Consider the following 22,881-nt stretch of genomic DNA (forward strand, 5'->3'; position numbering starts at 1 on the left):
GAGGACTACAACTTTATAATCTCTATGTTACAAAGCAACATAAAGATGGTTAAAATCACTTGCATTTTTCCATTTTTTGTTCTATTTTTATTTCTCTAAACAGGCCTTAACCAACCTTCAATGACTTAATATGCATTACAATGAGCAGTATCATTTTACAATGAATGTTTCAACAAAAATTTGGACTAAACAAGACATAGTACATTGTTTCCATCATTTCTGAGTTTTTAAATACATCCTTTAAATGGGGTCTAAAGTGTTATTTGTCAGTGCTCTTGGTAGTAATTCTTGTTCTACTTGTTTAACAAGAGACTAAACCATTTGGCAGGTGTTCTTTAAATCTCTTTCTTGGATCACAGGCAGGTTAGTATGCAGATGTTGTAAAGTTTTCACTCCGACAAGCCAAAGTAAATCTTTGCCTTACCCGGAGGACAGAAAGGGGGCTTGTCAGTCAGTCGTCTGGGGTGTTTAAAGCCGCTGGTACCTGCAGTGTGTTGAGGATTCAGAGTCTCAGCTTGGCTTATCTTGCAGATGAAACATCACCTCAGCCTGACAATCCACGGCTTGGAACAGCTGTTTCAGTTTTTTTAAACGAGAGGTTCTTCAAGTTTGTCTTCAGCAACGTTTTAATAAACGGCGTTAGTTACACAAAGCAGCAGATTTGTGAATTGCACCAATTAAAGCAACACAACATGTATAATCCTGATATCATCTGATGTCGATGCCAAAACAGTATGGTTAATCATGGAGTAATAAGTAGATCTTCATCGTTATTCATGGTGGTTGAATGCAGAAGTAACCAGCCTCTCTTTGTGAGTAAACATTATCTCTTATTTCTTAATGCAGATTAAGCATATTTCAACCAAACAGGGCTTAAAATGGAAACGTAAACTAAACATGCACAGCTCAGCAAAAGCAAATGACCGGAGGAGGTTTGCACGCAGCTATACGTTCTGCTGCCTCCACATGCCACAACACATTACTGATTCACATCAGTGCATTCGCCCCCATCCCGTCCATCTCCTGTGAATCATATCACAAACTGTACCATCTCCTTGACTTTCTTTAATTGCCTGCTGCATTTATTATTGTTTTTATGGATTTTTTTCCCCCACAGTAATGTGTAAACACCATCATCTTTCACCTTTGTAGCTGGTTGTCATGTGGAGGGCGGCAGATGAAGACATATGTTTTGTTCCTTGACTTGGTGCTTTCTTCTGCACATTGTGTCCTTTTGGAGTAATGTGTTATCTATAGGGCTGGGAATCACCAGGTACCTCACAATACGATACTATCACGATATTTTGCCCACGATAATAATATCACGATACAGCGATTCTGCGATAATCGATACATTGAAATAGATGTCATCCACGATACACCACGATATGTCACTGAAGATATTTAGAATTTTTTGACCTGAAAATATTTTAAATGAATTAAAAAATGCTGTCAATTTCACATAAAAATACATGTGAAATGACTCTAGTGTAGTGTTTTAACTCATTTTGTTTGTTTTTTGTGTTGCACTCATATAATTCCTCTTGTTTGCTGATGGTATCAACATTATTTTGAGGTCTGTTCATTCCGGGGCCTTGAGGGTGAAATGTCCTGCTCATGTTTTCGGGCTCCAGCTCACTAATGGTAGTTTATTAGTCTTTCTGTGGAATTCAGCGATGCAGGGTGATGGTCCTCCAGGACCAAGAGTGGTCAAGACTACTCTGGAATAATTAAAACACAATGATGAGCTTTAGATCAGCTTTAGATGTATTTATTGTCGAGGATATACTCCAGAACAACAAAGACAACAGTAAGAACAACTTAAGACCTGAAAGAACCACCACTGGGTTTGTTACATTAACTCAACTGGCCACAGCAGCTTTTTATGTTCCGCTTCTGCTGAATTACTCATGCCAAAGTGAGATAAATGGTCTTCCATGCAGACAATGTTGGATTCAGACTGCAGACAAAATTAGAGCTTATTTTTCAAGCAGACTTTTTTAACCAGCGTAATTAGTTATTCTTATTGTTCTCTTTTTGCCCACTTTCTTAAATTTGTATTTTTTTAAATCAATTTTTATTTCTCACACTTTAATTGTATTGCGTTTCATGCGACATATCTTGAACAATCGAACCAATAACTAAGTCATGAAATATCACCTCGTCTTTCTTCCGATAAACATTAAGCTCATCTTGTGCACATTTTCCAACAAGCTTCACCAGCCCCAGTTAAATGTTCTCAGCAATGAAAACAAGGCAGCAGTTAAAGGTGACCGAGGAGGTCATTTATCAATCCAAACTCGACACACGCACGATTAATTAACTGCAGCAAATTGTTAAAAAACTTTAAATAGCACAGTAACAATTTCCTGGTGAGTTCTTCCCAGAGGTGTTTTGTCCAGTTTATGCAATACAGGCAAATTTCAGGGGAACGTAATTGATTTTCACTCTGCATAGAGACTAATGAATGGAAGTGAACCAGTTCGTGCTGCTTGAGACCTCATTTTAAAAAGTCAATATCATGTAAAATATAGGTGATTGAACCTGCAGTCAAGTGGCTGTGACTGGGCGCTCTTTCAGACTCATGCGGCGACAGTAGTGAGGAACGTAGTGAGCGCTCCGCTCTCTCTAATGGATCGTCTGAGAGGCGCGTTCTGCCCCAGAGGGCACGGCGGCCGAGCTGCTCTGGTTAAAGGCCAGGAGGTGAGGGTCTTGGGTAGGAACAGATTGACCACGCAGCCAGTGAAACGGCTTCAAGTGAAATTGCACCGCCATTATTGTTGCGATCCATCTATAAAAAGTATTGACTCTGACAGGGGTGCACATGCACAGCAGCAACATTTTCAAAAAAGATTGCATTTCCCCACATTTAGAATTGAGGCTTTAAGTCTTTTTGAGTTTTGTGTGTTCTCTCAGCGCTCTGGTTTACTCCAGCAGTCCAAAAAACTTGTTTCATTGGTGATTCTAAAGTTTCCGGTCGGTTTCTTTCTCGCTGTGTTTTCCCTATAATGGACTGGACACCTGTCCAGAGTGGAATCTGCCTTCACCTGAGTTCATTTGAACTCCGGAGAGCTGTACGGACTTAACGTTTGGCAGAAAGGAAAGAAAAACGTAAAACCCCCCTCTCTCCCTGTGATGCATACAAATGCTCAAGTTTTAACTGACTTTTTTAAGAGGCACAGGATCAAGAAATGCCAAGGTAAATCTTCATCCTTTACTCTCTGCTTTAACAATGTCCAAGAGCAAGGAGAGTTATCTTAGTGCGCCGTTCCAATAAGTTGCTTTCAGTCTGGATGTGAACTTTTTCACTCCAGTGAACATTTCAGGACAAAACTGAGGGTGAAAATAAGTGAGAAATCTCTGATTTGAGTTTGATCCAAGGACAAAATTTAGCCAATTTAGGGGTGAAAGCAATGAAAAATATGCACCTTTGTCCTGACATATACCTTCTCTTCACTGCATCTGAAACACTGCATTTCAGAGCAGGTGCCGTGGTTTTGTCGCTGATGGGAAAAAGTTACTGTGAGATAAACAAAATCATTTAAAGATGTTGAGCTTAGATTTGATGTTGGATTTAAGAGCGCATTCTGGGTTGGCTTGAAATGAAATAATGGCGTGGCGCTGGTCTGCTGGCCCAAGGATAAGGGGCGATGGCGTACTGAGAGCCTGGCGGGACGCAGACATTGAAGTCGCTGTCGCTTCTTCACAGTGGGAGAGGCTGGGAAGTCCTTCAGACGAGGACTAACTTCAGACAGACAGGCGCTGTCTGCTGTGGTCGGGTCATGCTGTCAAGGAGCAAAAGACACGACCAGGTTTGATCAAAGTAAATTTATTTTCAACCAAAAACTCAGATGAAAAACTCAAAGGAGCCACCTGAGTAATATGGCAGAACAAAAAACCCAGAACTCACAGATGTACCGACAAGATGCAGGGACTGACTGAGAGCTTTGAGCTCCACGGTTTTCACATGAAAACGATGGACGATAACAATGGCAGCCTCTGGAGCGGCACGACTCTCCTGCCACTTGCTAGTTTTATAGTTGAGAGTCACCTGTAGCAAGAATCCAACTTGGTCGTCTGTCAGTGCGAATGTCGGTGTACAGTACTCGTCATTGTTAGTGTTTCGGACATATTGTTCTCTTTGTGTGTGTGTGTGTGTGTGTTTGTGTGTGTGTGTGGGGTTTCATCACACAAACAACCAACTGTGCAAACTTCTGGCCCATTGTGCTGACTACATAGTTTTCCACCGTTTTTGCCGAAGCATGGTTCTCGAAAGACGCTGTGTAAACACCACGATATCTGAAAAGAAAATGCAAAAGCAATGCGTTTTCACATGAAACGTTGTGCAAATAGAGCCCTAATTCTTCACTGTTTTGTTTTGTTTTTTTTTAAATTCTTTATTCATTTTTCTATTGCCAAAGCTTTTCAATTTCACTTTATTTTTTGGCTTGCATTATGGGACATGGTTTCTGTTTACCTTGTTTTAGGGAAATAATGTGTAGGGAAATCTGTGTAAAATTTGTAGCAGAAAATAAAATCTGTATCCTAAATATGTGTTTATAAGGAAAGTCATATTGCTTCCAAACATTGATTTAATTTTATTTGTGCTATATTTGAGCACAGAGAAAAACGTATTGGATTACAGAGCAATGCTGTCATTCAAATTTGCATTAACTCTGTTTTTGTCACAAACCTCTGTTGTTTCATTAAATTGAATTATTGCACAGCTTCCAAGCTGTGAAGGACTTTTGTAGGATTTTAAAAACATCTTACTGAAAAACAATAGCTCAACTTTTACAAACAGTTGCCTTCACTTCTGGGAGGATAATCACGATGTCCGGATTAATGTTGCCATCCAGAAACCGCCGGATGCTAATGAAACACACGTGACAGAAATATTCCAGAGATGACAGCAGAGAAAAGCAGATGGAAAAATCACTCCTAACAGGGGAAGCCAAAGAAGCTTGTTGATGGTATTTGTAGCTTCCAGCACCACAAATAGAGCAGAATTTATGAGGAAAGACCAAAACAAGAAAACAGCAGGTTTCCAAGCCATAATTCAAGAAGCATCTGTTGACTGCATCAGTGGAAATGACAGAGGGCAAACACACGAGGAGTCAGTCACACGTCTTGGCATGTGAAACCGAGACCAATTTCCATGAGAAATACCTTAAAGCCTCCCTCTGACTGTAAATACTGTCAGTTCAAATCCTGACCATTTAATTGCTTCTTCGGTTTAGTGATTGCTTGTGCTTTTCTATGTATTGAAGCTGAATCCTACACAATTTGTTACTATTGTTTTATTTATCTTTATGAGCTAGTACACAAAAAGTCACTGTTTTGAATCCCTGAACCTTCAACAGAAAGAAGAGTGAAAGCCACAGCATGTCCCTGCCCTAGTAGCTACGACTTGTTGCCTGTGAGCAAGGCATCTAAACCCCTGAATAGATAAATTGATAAATGTTGCTAATATTAGAAAAATATCAGAACAAAAACTGAAGCAAAATGCTTTGGGAATTCCCTCTTCTTGAAATGTCAGAATATCTCCCATAAGCAGGAGCTCTCTGAAAAGCAGCTTTAATAATGTCCCCGCAGTGTGAAGGAGGTCCGAAATCCCTCCAGTCAACAGACAACTCAGAAATCTATAACATTTGAAAACATTTCATTGAAAAAAACAAACAAAAACAGAATGTGAAGACAGTCGGAATGAGATTCGTTCAGTGAGCAGCATTTGGGGAAAAACGAAAAACAAGAAATGAAAACATCTGTTGCCTCTGGTGGGTTCGACGTGTCAAACAGCACGAGCTTATGTCTACGCCAGAGAAAGCAGAGGAGCCTTATTGAGAGAAAGCAAGGGGGAATGAGGAGAAAGGAGGAGGATAACATTTCAATAAAAAGACAAAACAAGTGAGCAGCTGCAGGATCAAGTCTCTTATCCGTCTCCTCTGAGGTGAGGATGCTGAATGGAAATGAATGATGACTAAAAATACCAGAACTGCCACATTTCAGTAAAGAAATTAACTGAGACAGAGACAATGAAACGTACAGACACAAGAATGCTGGGGTTTACGTATGAATTACCAGAGGTAACTGATTACTTCAAGTAATTTTACTGTATGGCTCCGTGTGCGCATGGACAAGTTGCGCACTGTGATGTGATGTTCCACTTGGTATTGAAGCAGAATGAATTAACCAAAAGTACCACTGAATCCTTATCTTCTTTCATATTTAAGAGTCTGTTCTGTTTTTAGGGTTGATCTTGCAAAATCGGGCATCCAGATCTAGTCTGTGTTTAAACTATCATAAAATGGAATAGTTTTTAAAGCCTTGCCTTTACCTGTTTTTAAATTCTGTGCGTGCAGGTCAAATGATGCTGCGCTCATCCTATGAGCAAAAAACAATTAGAAATAGAAAGAAATAATGATATTTCACTCCAAATAAGCAGCAAACAATGTTTTTTTTTAAAGTAGCAAAGATGTCGTAAACCATTAAAGAATAAAGAAGACTGCTGAGTTTTCAGTAATTCAATTTATTGGTAATAAAAGGAGCTGGAGGCCTCGGGGCTCCAACATCCTAAAGTTCACTTCATGTTAGTGTTTGGCTGATTTCATTAGAACAGTAAATTATCAATGAATCTTGATGTGAGTTTACCTTTTGTTGTTGTGGTCAAGACAACGTCACAGTGAGCATTTCAAAGCTTCAGGTTTGTCGCGTTTGTTTTTTTGCCCTCTCAACGCTTTCTACAATTGTGCTGTGTGAGTGAACCGGCTGTGGATCTCTGCCTTCAGGCGACAGAACGCTCTGAAGCAGCCAGTGCAGATCTGCAGTCATCCCCCTGTGCAGCAGAGAGAAAACCTGCTGAACACATCTTGACTTTATATAAGACGTCATGTGTGCTGTTCTGTCGTTACTAATTTGACATGCAGATGCCTTTTCAAGGTGAGAGAAACAGGCTGTGAATAGAAAAGCACACGTCAGAGAAAGATGGCGGCACTACAAATAGAGATGATAACAATTCCAATTTGAAGGAAATATAGTGACCGTCTCAATCTAAATGCCTCCAAGAAACTCTTAGATGAGGATGAATGCTTTTAGGGCTATCTGGTTTCTGGGTTTAGTGTAGAGTTTTATCAAAATCACAAGATTTGACAAACCTGTTTAGATCTGTTTGACAAAATTAAAAAAAAAACAAAACAAAACAACCAAATATCCCTCCGTCCATCGTCATTCCAGCTTGGTATCAGTCAAGAGCCATGAATTCCAGGAACCTCTGTCGCTTTAACTACCTGGAGCCGCTTGTGTCTACAGTCTCATTCTTTTGGTTATGATCCAGAGTTCATGACCAAAATCACATGATGACCTCCTGACCTCGGCTTCGCCTCGACACCCTGTCCAAGAAAATCATGATCAGAAGAGGCAAACTGGGTGGAGTCCAGCATCACCTCTCACAAATCTGACTAAATACCCCAAGCTCTCCTAGTTTTTCAAATGAAGACTTTTTTCTTATCTGAATTGAATGAAGTAAATATTGTATGAATTATTGAAAGACTTGATCATGCTCTAATTCAACACAACCACGGCAGCTTGTGACCACTGAAAGAAGCAACGCGTTTCAGATTTTTTTCTCCCAGAAATCAGCCTGTAAATAATGTTTCTAATGCAAACACAAGAAATAAACAGAGGGAATCAGAAGGAAACGGGGGGCCCTTTAGACTGCCGTTGGCTTATGGAACTGCCAGTCACGTCGGCCGTGCCTGCTTCTAACCTGACCCAGGTCAACGTGCATGAGTGTCTGTGTGTCCTTGTGCATCGATGCATACTTTTGATTATTTGTATGCGTTTCAGCCTTCGAGAGTGTGTGTGCACGCCTACTGCGTTTCAGTGCATGTATGGACATTTGTGTTGGCACAATGGAAGGATTCACGCTTGTGTTGGAGACGCTGTGACTTTTGTGTCATTCAGACATCCTCATTCAGACAGAGTCAATCTGCAACCTTTCAACATAACTATTTTGGGAGCTGAAATAAAAAAGCACCTCCTGACCTTTGTTAATGGCACAGCACATGCAGACCGCATCGGGCGCGAGCACCAGGTCTAAACTGCCGAAGGCTGCAAAATGCCACGCAGCGCAAGGAGGTAATGAGGTCGGATCATCGCAGAAGAGGCAGGAAAATATCCACAGTGATACTCAGACCCACTGCTGCAGTGGGACACAGTGTTCACTCACCCATCTAAGGAGGAACAATGGCTATTACCAGATGGTAATGTGAGCATTTGCCAGACTACGACTATTTAATAGAAAAACTTTTTTTCCTGAAACAGGAGCTCCTCATTAACTTGGTGTTTTTGACAGCTACATGAAAGCTGCATAATCGGAACATTAGTGTTAAGGAGTGCATCCGCAGCGCCTTTGACACTAATATGAAAACCCCAGGTAAGAAAACTGGAAAAGGGAAATAATGTTCAAAGAGAAAAAGTGAAATTAATTTGGCCGATGTGGATGAAACTGTATGGGCAACAATGCTGACAACTTAACAGTTTTTTTCACTCTTTCAATAAGCTACGTTTTGTGGTTTTGTCTGGTATTCTTGTAAACTTTTAGCCGGTCTGATCAGGTAACAGAGTGTTTTCAATTAACGTTTCTCCCACATTATTATTCCTATCTCCTTCTATGCCCATGAGTTTTACAAGTCGGTCCAAAAATATGGAGCACAGGTAACAATATCATGTACAGGCGAGTCGTCTGAGATCAGCTGAGCTCTTCTGAAGCAGGTCCTGAATGTATTCATGGCAGCAGCAGCAAGCCGCCTGAAAACAAAAGAACAATGTTTCTTTGAAGGCAGGTGCTGGAAAACTATGAGGACACGTACACACACACACACACACACACACACACACACACACACACACACACACACACACACACACCCCAGTGGTCAAAACAGGCTGGAGGGTGATGTAGTTTTGGAGGTTCATGGTTGGTTGGCTGCTTCTGATTCCTTTCCTATCACACTGGAGCAGGTCTAAGCTTTGGTCAACACACACACACACACACACACACACACACACACACACACACACACACACACCCACCCCATTGAAGCGAGATAAATATAAATATGTGAGGGATTTCGTACTTATCACTGATGCTACACTCGTCTTTTGACCCCCTCCCAGTTCAATTTCTTTCCGTTTTCCTGTCTTGTTTTTTTTGTCATACACCCCTGCTTCCATTCTTCTTTTATGTGTGTTCTTTTCCTTCCATGCGACCTCCTTTATTTCCTTCTTTGTTTTTGGAATATCTGTCAAGCCTTTTATTTTCCCAACTCTTATGGATCTGCTTCTTTCTTCCTCCCCCTCTTTCTTCCCTCCAAACAGATCTCCCTGTTTCCTTGGTATCTTTCTTTCAGCCCCCCCCACACACCACCCCTTGCCCATTCAGAATGATTCTGTTATCCGTACAGTTCCACTCATGTCGTGGTATCACTGCAGAGCAGCAGCATCTCGTCCCTCTTATAGTGTCTGTGATCATGCTTATGCACACAAACATTTTTATTATCCTCTCTGTGGCTACTTTTAGGTTTTCTATAATTGTATCTGCTGGTCATGTTGCCAGATTATTTAATCTGAATCAAAATATTAAATCTAGTGTTTTGCTCACTCCTGACTGTAGCATGCATCACATGAAATATGATATTTGCGTCCCCGATGGGCTCTTCTCTGTTTAATTACTGTCACGGTGTTGAAGTGATGAAGGCCGATGCTGACAAACTCAACTTCCTGTCTCAAGCAGCACTTTGAGCATCCGAGGCCAGCTGATGATCCACTGCCTGACAGTCCTACAGAGGAAGGAAATGGAACACAGATTTCTGCAATAGTAGCAATTTGACCTGATGTGGTCTCTATCTGGTGTTTTACTGCAGGTTTAGGGAGGGAGGAGGCAAAAACTGTGACAATGACAAAAAATGTCACATATTATACTCACAGGTCGCAATCAAAAGAAAAAGGTTTAAAAAAAAACACACAGGTCAGACTTCTTTCTTCTCCCAAAAATGACAAATTATACAATCGTGACCTGCTTGACTTCTGGACAGATACATTTCTAGACACATATTGAAGGAAGTTAAACACAAGTTAAATGCAAATGACAAATCTGAAATAAAAAAAAATAAGATGTGGGATTAAATGCTTCACCTTACGTATCGTTCTTTGAATAGGTTTTGCTTGTTTGACTCAATGCTGCATTACTTATCTGTAGGAGGCTCTTTTTTTTCCACTCTATCTTCACATATAGGCCACAATAAATAAAAGAAATCAAGTTTCCAAGGGCCCTGCCTGGTTTTTATCCTCTGCAGTACACAGAGCGCTCTTGAAGGTATTTATACCCCTTCTATCATCTTTCTGTAGGTACTACGCTATCTGCTGCCAGCCGCTGGTCTACCGGAACAAAATGACACCCATGCGAGTGGCGTTGATGATCGGTGGCTGCTGGGTCATTCCCACTTTCATTTCTTTCCTGCCCATCATGCAGGGCTGGAACAGCATCGGCATCGTCGAGCTGGTGAGTACGGCCGCCTGCGTCTCCGCGGGGGGGAAGGAAGGGATCCATCAGCGGGGCTGTTCTCACGTAGGAGCGGAGTCAAAAATATCGCTAACAGACAGTCGATGTTCACGATGGCAGAAGTTCACTGTTAACTGGAGGCAGCGCGTTCTGTGTCCTACAATGTTCAGACTGGTTTGTTGTTTGTTTTAATGTATGAGGGTTGTTTACATTTACAGTGAAATGGAAAAGGTGCAGCTGATTGCCAAGACTTCCTGTTTCCTGCTAAAACATGAAAGTTTTAAATGGACCTGATATGTATGTATGTATGTATGTATGTATGTATGTATGTATGTATGTATGTATGTATGTATGTATGTATGTATGTATGTATGTATGTATGTATGTATGTATGTATGTATGTATGTATGTATGTATGTATGTATGTATGTATGTATGTATGTATGTATGTATGTATGTATGTATGTATGTATGTATGTAGAGAGAGACCATAAAACTAAGTGCGCCAGTAACACACATAAAGCAGCATTTTTCAAAATCCACCTAGAAACAATTTGCACTGTTGACAGACTGTTGCCATGGTGATCAACAAGCTGGACGCTGGTCTAGAGAGAGCGCTGGGGCACCGCCCCAATAAGATAGCTAATAAATTAAGATTTAAAAACCTCAATAATAAATAATCTACATTACGATTTTTTTTCAAACTTTCACAATAGTTTTTTTTTTTTTTTTTTTCCCCAGGATGCAACCCTACTTTTCAGCTTTTAAGTAATGAGTGTATTTCTACACTTAAAGATGATAAATTTTCTTTCTGACTCCAGAAAACTGGATTAACAGCAGATACATAACTCACTGTAATTATTACATTTAAGAAGATTTATTAGGCACTCGTCTGTGTTCTCCCTACCGCATGTGCGTCCAGGTTTTTCTGCTTTCTTGATGTTCATTGGAATTTTTATGCTAATAAATATTCAGCCTCAATAAAGAAGCACTCAGTTTATCCTTTCAAGCCGGTAAAGTGCGGTTTAATTGTTTGAAATTTAAAATGAAAGCTACGTAAAATACAACAACTGACAAAATATAGGAAGATGATATGAAAGCATGATTTCTGACTACAAAAATGTAAAAACAGGTGTGACAGAGAGCAAGATGACAGTAGGGGAAACTCCTGAGCCGCCGTCAGCCTGGCTCTCCTGTCCACAATCATCCAAAACGTCCTTCTGGCACAGCTTGGTAGCTATGGCAGCGGCCAACATGTGGCATCCACGCATTCAAACACACACACACATTTAGCGCGGCAACAGTCTAAAGTTAGTGCAGAGCTGCAGCAGTGGCAGTGCAGCGGCTCTCTCCGGGTCTCATTAGAGCTGCTGAATATTCCGAGGAGCCGGTCAGGTCTGGCACGAACTGAAACACCCCCGAAAAACCAACAAAACAAGCTGCATTCAGGCTCAAAGAGGCACAGGTGCATCTCAATGGCTCTTTCTCCAATATGCTTCCTGTGCGTGTGTGTTTTTTTCTTTTACTGCAGCTTTGTGGAAAGTAGAGGAACTATGTAATTTTTCCGTTGCCCAGTCCTGCTTTACTTAATGTTTTCATTTTTATCAGAATATCTGACAACAGAATGTCATCTGTTAGAGATGTCAACTATAAGGCCCATAGGCTGCCAAAAAGTCTAATCTGTCCTGCAAGATGAAGTCTGTCATGTGTCAGAAATTATGACATGAACTGGAATATTTGACCACCGGGGAGCACAATGGCTCAAAGATTATTTTGTTTACTTTTTCAGTCAGCTCAGGTGATCAGGATCAGTGCATAGATGTAGAAGTGGGTTTACTTTAATGTGAACTTCCCAAATCTTCAGAAGTTATTCTGATCACATTATGAACGAGGCCGACTATATTTTAAAGTTCAGCTTGACGTGACTGGATGTTTTATGCCTTTGAAGATAAGCCTTTCACATATGGAAAAAGATAGTGCACTTGTAAATGATATAGTAATCCTAAAGTAAAGACAGATTTAGTGTTGTAGTTATTTATATATTGCTGTATAATGTGTTTCTTCACAGGTCCAGTCCACTTCAGACTTTACACTTTAATTTTACAGTTGAACATAAAATAGTGGTTATTGTCTTTACATGTTGTTTATTTACCCATTTATCTACTTTTTGGTTGTTTTCTAAAATTATTTTGTAGTTATTTAAGTACATGAATTTGTGGATTGCATGAAAGAGTAAAAGAAGGATAGAATATCAAAAGCTTTTTCTTCTCTCTGTTCCTTTTCAAGTGTACAAGGATTTTATTTTATTCATTGTTTGTTCATTTTAAAATGAGAGAGTTGCAACATGGTGACATTTTGAATTTTATTATTGCAGCTTTTCCCTAATTTTCATTAGGATTTTATAATGTAATGAATGTAATGATGTGTATGTGATTTACTAGCCCAGTGAACTAGTATATCTACAAGAAGCATCAACTCCACCTTAAAGTTTGCGATTTATAAAAGCTGTCATCACATTGTCGTTAAGACCTCAGTTTTCCTCCAGTGAGATAAATCCTAGTTAAGGTCTGTGAGAATAGGCCTCACAGATGAATTACAGATTTCAGATGTGTCGGTTTCATCCTGCTGCTCGGCTCCCGTGGGTTTAATTACTGTGTGTGAACTCAAGCGGGAGATCTAGTAACCTCACCTGACATGCACATATATCAGTCCATTGATAAAAACAGCTCCCATCTTATATATGCAACCGAGAAAGAGAGAGAGAGAGAGTGTCCTTCATTCAGTAATACGGGCTAGAGTGTATTATTCATCTCTTAGCTCACAGCCACCGTTTCCTGCAGAGATGACTTGATAGCAGCGGGGAAGCCGAGATTGGACTTCACTATGATTTATAGTGACGTGGAGAGCATCCCTCTCCCTAAATAGCTGCAGACCACCTTTTTATTACACAGACTCATCCAAGGAGACTCGGCCTCGGTGGGTTTGTATAAATCTAAAGGTGGTTTAGTACCTGGTGGAGTCGCTCAGCATTTCAGCAAATGAAGCTGTACGATCAGTGACTGTTCCCCTTGATGTGATCTCTGCCAGATTAACAAGAGGCGCTACCAGGACGGGGGCAACTCCACCTCCTGTGTCTTCATGGTCAACAAGCCATACGCCCTGACCTGCTCCGTGGTGGCCTTCTACATCCCGCTGGTCCTCATGGTGCTGGCCTACCAGAGGATCTACATCACGGCTCGGGCGCACGCCCTGCAGATCAGCATGCTTCAGCGGGCGGGCGGAGCCGGCGCCTCCTCGTCCGGCGCCAGCGGCGGCGTCGGGGCGGGCGCCTCGTCAGACTCTGCGGACCATCAGCGCAACCACCGCATGCGAACTGAGACTAAAGCCGCCAAGACTCTGTGCATCATCATGGGGTGCTTCTGCCTCTGCTGGGCGCCGTTCTTCGTCACCAACGTGGTGGACCCCTTCATCGGGTACACGGTGCCCGACAAGCTGTGGGTGGCCTGCCTGTGGCTGGGCTACATCAACTCCATGCTCAACCCCATCCTCTACGCCTTCCTCAACAAGTCCTTCCGCCGTGCCTTCCTCATCATCCTGTGCTGTGGGAGGAAGAGGTATCGCAGGCCGTCCATCCTCGGGTCGGGCGCGCCGTGCACGGCCACGCAGATCAACGGCTCCACACATGTACTCAAGTAAGTCCTGGAAACCAAGCTCTTTTTCGTCTTCTGGCGGTGCTGCCTGGGCATCCCTTAAAGCCCAGATTCCACATGGCACAGTCACACTGTCGTCGTTCATCTGTTTCAAAACATCACATTGCTCTCATGGTTTAAGTTAAGGCAACGTATGAAACATAGCTGAGTTTTGTTTTGTCACGCGCTGGTGATAAATGAATAAAATACATAAAAATCATCCTGATACAGACCTGCTAATGCACTGGGAGTGAAATTAATTGAAATCACACTTTCGACACACGCTGTGTCTCATTCCAAGTGGAAACTAAAATGTTTCTCCTCAGAGTGAAACCCTCAACCCTGAATTAAAAAAAAAAGTCCTGATGTTTTGATTTTTGGAGAGAAACAAATGAGATGGTAATGCTTTTCTAATAACCCTATCTGGTGGTAAAAACTGCATTTAGTGCCTATTTATAGTGTTTTTGTCAAAATGCTCCTAATTTCCTCTCAATTGAGCTTTTTATTTTTTACATTTTCAAAAAATTCTTCAGTCTGATAGTTTATGTTCAGTACTTTGCGGAAGTTGTTGATGTCTTTTCAGTTTTTGTGGATGTTGTTTTGTTGGTTGTTGGTTGAAACGTTTATCTCCTAGAACATAGCGGGGTTTTTTTATTTTTCCATCAATTTGCTCTTTTGCAGGCCTTGAGGGACTAATGAACACACAGCAGTGTCACAGGGCAAATGGCAGAAGTCTTTTGTCAGTTTAAATGATTTGTTTACAGGTGGTTTGCGGATGATGTTATCTCTGTGAATACTCTCCCTCACTCTCAAAGAGAAACAAACGGCTTTGACTTTTCTGCCCTCTCAAACTGCTGCTATTTCCAAACGTGGAGCACATGTTTCACAGCGATAAGGACTTGACGTTTAGCATGTTTTCCTCAGTGGCCTGTTGAATATTTAATTTTTCCTTTCTTTCTGTCCTTGGTTTTTCTGCACCCTAATGGGATGATGCTATCTGTTTGCTGTAGTGATAAATGTTGCATTAGTGAGTATTTCAAACAATAGTGGCTGAAAGGGTTAAATAAGAATGATGTCACTGGAGTGGTCAAAGACTTAAACTTAGTTCTGATATTAACCTGAAAGTCATGTTTTTGGACAAAATGAGGAAGTCCGATTTTGATGCCGCTATCTGATGTTCTTTTGTTGTTTATATATTTTATTCTTTTCTTTTATCTATTTAGATTTTTCTCCTTTGAAAATCGAGACGTCTTCCTTCCACCCATATTTGAATTTTTAAAGGTCGTGCAAAGAAAAAAAATTAAAATATACAAAGAGCAACAGTGCAGCCAGCTGAAAAACTTGATGTCGCTTCAACTTTTAAGGTTTGAAGCCTGTATTTCCACTGAAGAATTACATTCATATAATAATGGATGCGTAGCTTTGAAATGTCCATGTGAGCCTGATTCAGTGTCCTCCCCCTCATTGTTTGGGATTTGTGTGATCGTGTTGTACTCTTATCAACCACAGCAGTATTATTCCTTTCTAAAAGATATCATCTGGCTCTGTACGAGTCGATAAACTGCAGTAATGACTTCTTATTTAAATCCAGAGCAGAGATAGCCTCCCATCCATTCATGAAGTGCTTCGACAGAAGAAGACGGGGACTTTCAGAGTGGTTTGGTAGTGAAACCCGCTCTGACCTTTAGAGTAATTATTTGTAGATTTATGTAAAGTGTGGGTGAATTTTAAGATGGCTTTTATGAACATGAATATTTCAGCATGTTCTGTCTCTGGTTGTTTTGACCCTGGTGGTGTTTGTGATGTCTCTTCATTTGCAAGCTGTTTCTCAGATATAGCCACACAACCCGAAAGGCTTAATCACACCGAGTTTTAACGTGTTCTTTCTTTTTTTCTTTCCTTAACATTTGACAGCGCCCTTCATCTTGCGGGATTTGTCACACGGTGGTCTTTGTTTTTTCTTCCCGCTCCCTAAATAAAAGGTCAACAGTTACCTTATGTTCAGTACGGGTTGCTCTGAGGAAAACACAATTTTCTTGTCACTCTAAAACAACACAGAAGCGCTCTGGTCCGAAATGATGATGTTAATCACAGACGTCTCCCTGCCAAATGTCCGATTACTGGAAATATTTAAGTTTTGTATATTTTTCCAACACACTAGAGAGAAAGATTAAAATCTAGAGATTTTTGAGACGAGCAATGAGAGCCAGACAGGAGACATTATCAGTGCACAGTTTCACTTGTGTGGTGCATGATAATCATCTACCTGCACAGTCCCATTGAAGATCCTTTCAGGCTTAAAACTCAGCTGCAGAAGCAATCAATTCCACTTATTTGATTCTCAGCTTGAAACCATATGGGGCAAGAACTCCCGGTTGCCATAATATCCAGCCAAGCGACACTGTTGTGGAAGTTACTGGAAGTCCTAATTACAGTTATAGTCCCTCAAAAAAGTAGTGGCTTTATTCTTTCCTGGTTATTGGAATTGAAAAGTCAGGGAAATAACTCTTGTTAGGTTTAATTTCCTCCCACTGCTGAGCTTTCAGTTGCATTATTGCATTGCCGCCGTATGGCATCCATTGAACTGTAAGGCTGCGGCCCGACGGCTGATTCACTCATTAAGTTCAGCGAAGTTTACTGGATTAGTTCGTCGGGGATGATGTCCTACAATGTGGGGATGTTGGCGCTCTTTGAAAGAAATGTATTTATAAATGATTTACAAAGATAAACAGCTCTAAATCAGTTGGAATAAAACAAGCTGAGCGCTTGTATGAAAGTAAGCCAATGTGTATTCTCCATCCTCACTACTGTGGAAAGCAAGGAAGACGGACAGAAAGAAAACGTACTTTAATGATCCCTATGAGGAGTTTTTTTGGGGCACGGTAACCTCTTGGTATACAAAACTGTGAATGCATACACTTCTTTAAACTCGACGCTACCACCTTATATTTTAGCTAACATCTATCTAACGTTCAGGTTGCTTTCAAGACAGCTTAGTTATACCAGGCGAGAAGAACCACTAGAAGAGTAGAGTGTAGAGATCGATAATGATTATTTAATGAAATGCAAATAGCTCAGTAATTTGGGACATTTAAATGCAAAAAAGTCAGTAACATAATAAAGTGATAAATTATTTTAGCCAACTCAAAAAAACAAAAAAACAAAACAAAACAATGTTTTTGCAGTGGAATGATCAGAAATGGGCACTGTGGATGGCATTAATTCATTGATTATATATGATATGCAGCACTCTCTGTTATGATTGTAATATTATTTATTTATTTTACTATTATATTACATGAATGGCAATTTGTTAGATTATTTAGAACTTGCTGAGAATCGATTATATTATTAATAGGCACTACATTATTGGTTATTATGAAATCACTTGTTGCTGTAGGGAATTTAGTGAAATTAAACTGGTTCTGCGAACACATTTTGAGCACAGAGAGAAACGGCAGCTTTATCGATTTTGTAAAAGCTTCTAAAGTAAAAATTAATAGCCTTAGTAAACTTCAGTATTATTAACTGAACGGCGTTATATAGCCTCATTATTTGATTTACTGCTTTTATTTGAAATACTGTGAACATGTTAGGAGTGAAGTTCGCTGTTCTTTAGATCAGTTCTGCCTGCAGAACGTTTCCTGTTCCAGACTGAAAGTTGTGGGCTGCCTCCAGAGAGTCGCTCCTCAGTGTTGGAATCAGGCTGCTATTATAGGCCGGTCCACATGGAAGTCATTGGTATCGTCATTCTTTGACTCAGAAGCAAGTCATTTTAGAATTGAAGTGCGATTACTCACACAGAGAATATGTGGGGCCATCTGCGATTTGTGTTTTTCTCATTGGTTTTCCTCCCAGTTATCCTTCATCCAGTTGAACTGAAACCGTTCAGATTGACCTGGTTTGCAAAGATGACAAATGTGATATTTTGTATTTGACTTTAGTTGGATCCTATTTTAGCACAAATTCAAATCTTCATCTGTTTTATTTGGAAAATCATTTCATTCTTGGCCAATATATTGTGAAATAGTTTTGATCTAATAGGAAACCATAATATTAACTCAACTTCACTCTATCGGTCATGTAAAACACAGCTTAAGAAAAAGAGATTGGTCGGACACAGAGCAAATTCAGGATGTATTGGAGAAGGAAAACTCCTTCAACAGGAAGAAACCTCCATTAGAAGCAAAGAGCATCTGTTTGGTTGTGTTGGACTTATGGGAGTGGGGACAGAAAAGAGACAGACAGCTGTAATGATCGGTGTATTGTTGAACTATAAGACTCTCTTAGCTCTCCACGGAGAGATTATGCAGAACGATAATTGGATGAGTCAGTGCAGACTGCATAGGAGAAGACATACAGGTTAATGATGTATAATAGTGCCAAACTAAGAAAATGCTCCAGGATGGACATTAGACGTTTGAACTTAAAGATGGAGACTGTGTTATCTCCATATTCTGCTTGACAGAGACCTTAGACCTGGAAACTTTTCATTGTATCTCACATTATATGAAGCATAAATACAAGATGTAAAAACTGTTTTGGATAATTTGAACTAAATGGATGGATAGATTCATGATTGTCACTATAACTAAAAGTCCCACCAAGTCGGTGCATCATACAGGCAGTAGATAAACATGTGATACAAAGTGGTTAAAACTATAAAACTAAATCCTGTTTAGAGATTTTAAGAAATAGAAGATATATATGACTTCATCATTTAGAGTTTTGGAAATTCACACAATAATTTTAAAGTGTAGATTTTACGGGAAGCCATAGGAAACTAAGAATGCCAACACAGAATGTATCGGCCTTAATGAGTGTGGTTACAGGGTGTTTTTGATTTTGAATTAAGCAATTCCAAATTACATTCATGAGCTTAGTGTTTATATGGGAAAAACAAAGGATTAAATCCTCTCTCACGCCGGCCGGCCGTGACATACTGATGTCTCCAGGAAGTAAACCGCATTTTTCTCTTCTTTATTTCTCGATTAACGTTGATGCTACGGCTTTGAAAATGTCCGCGTTGTTAAGCTCTTGTCGATCCGCTCGTTTCATTATACCCAATTCTTCTAAAACTGCCGTGAAATAAATCGTCTCCATACAAGTCAAAACGTGGACTGTGGGCCGCCATCTTGGAAAATTGCGTCATCGTGACGGCGCACGCGCAGAACGACCAGAATGAAGTCGCGCCTTATTAGCATATAATTCCACTTCCAGAGGAGAATAAACCCGCCGGTGTGTTCGGATTTAAACTTAATTCTGAAACAAGTTTTCAGGAATTTACATGATTATTTTAGAGCAGAATTAGGCTTTTATTTGGATTTATAGAGGAATAAAAACTCCCATTTTAATGCATGGATTGAGTCAACTGGAGATGATTTGAGAAAGTTTGATAATTAAGAGTACACTAGTCTTTAATTACAGTTTCACAGTTCATGAAATGGGGTATTATTTATGTATGTGTGCCTCTAGCAAGGTAGACTAACAGTCATCCAGATCCTTTAAGTTTCCTGTCTGTCTTTATACTGACCTCTGATATATTTTTCACTGTGTTTGTTACTGGATGCAGAAACTCTCAGTCTCAGTGCAGAAATGATTCAGTGCCATCATGAGTTTGGAGAGAAATAATGTAAATGTAAAATACATCATATAATTTATCCTTCAGAAGGACAAATATCTCTTTGGCTTTTAAAACAGTCAGAAGCACCCGGTGGCAGTTTTCTAAGCACCACATGTGATCACTTTTAGCAAAACTAATAAATCCATTTTCACTCTGAAAGTCATTAGCATTCAGGGCCCCTGCTGGGCAACATTTGCGAACGTTAGTACTTATCTAGTCGCCATATTTGACTGCAAGTGAGAGCTTTTTGTAGGAGTTAAATTCCTCTGCACACATGCTCATTAAACCTCCCAGTGTGCTATTGATGGGAGCGGCACAGCGCTCGGACACCCCTGGACTTCAGAGGGTTGTGAATGCATGCTGGGAATTGTTGGTTCCCCCCGGAGAGCCGAGATCTGGACGTGTGGGTTGTTCAAAGGCTCAGCAGTACACCATTCACTTCTTCTATCTACCATACCATGCACACCATTACTCCTGCCTCAGTGTCAGCGTTGCCTATTGCCATTATGGTGGCAGGGTTCTGATTGTCTGATAATCCACATTTCCTCTTTAAATTGGAAGTTTTTCGAGTAGTTGCGGATGAAATATTCATGGACTGATCGCCAATCTCACCATTAGTGTCATGATCACTTGAGCTACATTTCTTTCTGAACACTGGGATATAAAATCTTTGTAGAAACCAAAGAGGAAAAGCCAGTGCAGGCATTTCATCAGAAGTCTAGTTTTGTAAAGTACATTTTAAGCTTGAACGTGATCAAGACAATGAAGCATAAGCTAATGTTGAACTGTTTACAGGCACTCAGTCACAAACCAAGAACAAATGAGCCAAAAACATAAAGAGTAAAGAGCGAAACATAGTGACTGCGTGAAGGGAGTGATCGTGTCGACAGTTCACTCTGTTAACTAATGTGAAATCACGAATGTTTATCTCAACATCAAAATGAAGGAAAAAGGTCAACAGAAGGGTTGTATGTATGGTGGGCGTATACATTGGGGAAAAAAAAACACATACTATATCTATTTTCTAAGTGTGCCAAGATTTTATCCATATTATTTTTTTTAGTATATTAATTCTATTCCCACATCTATAACTGGACAACAGCATTCTTCTGTGCAGCAGAAACAGTTTCTTTTTTTATAAAGATATTTCAGCAGAACTTATATTGCGTTTACAGCTTTGCGATTTATAGCGATTGTAAGGTTGGACAGATGGTTGCGTGCAAACATTTTAAATGCCTAAACTCTCTGGCCATGCACAGATACTCAGATGAAATACAGGATGTTCATTTCACTCATTTTGTTCCATTCAGCTTCCATATATTTCAGTCGTTTGCAGGAAGCTTTGCTTGGTGTATAGTAGATATTTTGATGAATGTCAGACTTTCTAATACGATGTCAAAGCACATTTGTTTTCCAGAACACTTTTGTTAATGACTTCTGAGCTGAATAGTTGTATTGTGTTTACTAATGTAGTCAGAGGCTTCTTTCTCTTCTTTGTGTGTAAAAGTAAGGAGCTGGCTCTAGTGATCAGAAGCTGAAACACTGACTCCTGGCTCTTAAAATTGAGATTGTTGTGCATTGATAACTTCATTATGTCAGGATCTAAAATTAAAAAATGTTCCCTGATATTGCTGACATGGATGTGTTGCACACAGATTTCCAGTGGTTTTAAATCAGTTTTTCCATGACAGCTTGCAAGTGACTTCTGATTAGACAATCGTTATCTGTGAATTGTGATCTTTCATAGCTCAGATAAACCATATCATGTTCATAACTTTTCATATTCTCCGACTGTCAGATCCATCATTTTATATTTCCTCTCATAGATCGACGTCTGCAGGTTTATTCCTCCAGATGCAGAGGAAGCCTCCATCCATCAGGCGAAGCTGTGTTTCCCAAAGCAGCTCTGGTATTGAACAGTTGGATTTTCTGCCGATAAAAAACTAAGTACATCATCTTCTCTAACGAAACTTTCCCACAATATGTTATTGAGTGAAACAGTTCATCCCTCACAGACTTCACTGTTTCTTTAGAGAACTTGCGAAAGCTTTGTACAGGTGAATTAACTCCAGGATTATTATTAGCATTTTCCTTTTAAATTATTACAGCTAAAATGTTTCCTTTTATAAAATTGTAGTATGCATGTTAATTAATCCACTTCACTGAGGTCATGATCAGGTGATTTTTAACCTGCGTTCTTTAAGAAGAAACATTGCATTAAATGTCTACAAATCTCAGGTTAAGTGACTGTAGTGACTTACTAACTGTAGGATCCTGGTGTGAGCTCTATTAATGCCTTTTACGATCAGATATTTGCTTTCGAATCAACATGTCCGATATGCAGGAGGCAGAAACAAGCAGGAGAGATTAGCCTGACGGTGGTGTGAGGAGTTCATTGATCCTGACGGTGATGATGACCGAGCTGATCCCCGTGAAGTCTCCTGAGCTCGGACGCCATCCCGAGTCTTTAACCCGTTTCATTTTCGCTACAACACTCGACCCAGGATGAAAGATGTGTGAGGGCTACCTAATGGGTCTCCAGTGGCAACATTATTCTTTCTAGACCATTAAGAGAGTAAAAGAGACGCAGCACACCTGGTGTGTTGAATAATTTCATTCCAGGTGGAAAGTACATAGCGCTGGTTGTTATTTTCATATGCAAAACACTCCAAGTACTGTAAACAGAAATGTTTCTCTGTCTTTGAGCAGGATTTTTCCATCCTAAATGTAAGATAAGATAATCCTTTATTTGTCCCACAGCGGGGAAATTAGCATTTTAGCTGCAGCGGGTTAACAGTCAGGCTCATAGAAAAGCAAGATAATATTCATGACAATATGTTTACAATAATGTCGGTGGTGATTGGAAATACCTCAGAGATTATTATTCACAGAATAAATGAATGAATAATGTATGTTACCCTGCACGTCCTGCACGTTTTTAAAGTCATTTTCCTCCAACACACCTGATTCTGATGAATACGGTTTAAAAAAATCTCTGCAGAAAGCCT

The 22,881-nt window shown here is 40.1% G+C and overlaps 1 protein-coding gene across 3 annotated transcripts in view; it reads left to right on the forward strand.

Moving 5' to 3' along the window:
* LOC115405525 (5-hydroxytryptamine receptor 4-like) overlaps positions 1-22,881 on the forward strand; it is a 170,835-nt gene that overhangs the window by 105,557 nt on the left and 42,397 nt on the right. For all 3 annotated transcript variants that reach the window (XM_030115147.1, XM_030115132.1, XM_030115140.1), the window contains exons 5-6: positions 10,408-10,561; positions 13,649-14,253. In XM_030115147.1, the coding sequence (XP_029971007.1) occupies positions 10,408-10,561; positions 13,649-14,253 (759 nt within the window). The remainder of the gene's footprint in view (positions 1-10,407; positions 10,562-13,648; positions 14,254-22,881) is intronic.

This window comes from Salarias fasciatus, chromosome 2, assembly GCF_902148845.1.
Source record: "Salarias fasciatus chromosome 2, fSalaFa1.1, whole genome shotgun sequence".
In the NCBI taxonomy this organism is placed as follows: domain Eukaryota; kingdom Metazoa; phylum Chordata; class Actinopteri; order Blenniiformes; family Blenniidae; genus Salarias; species Salarias fasciatus.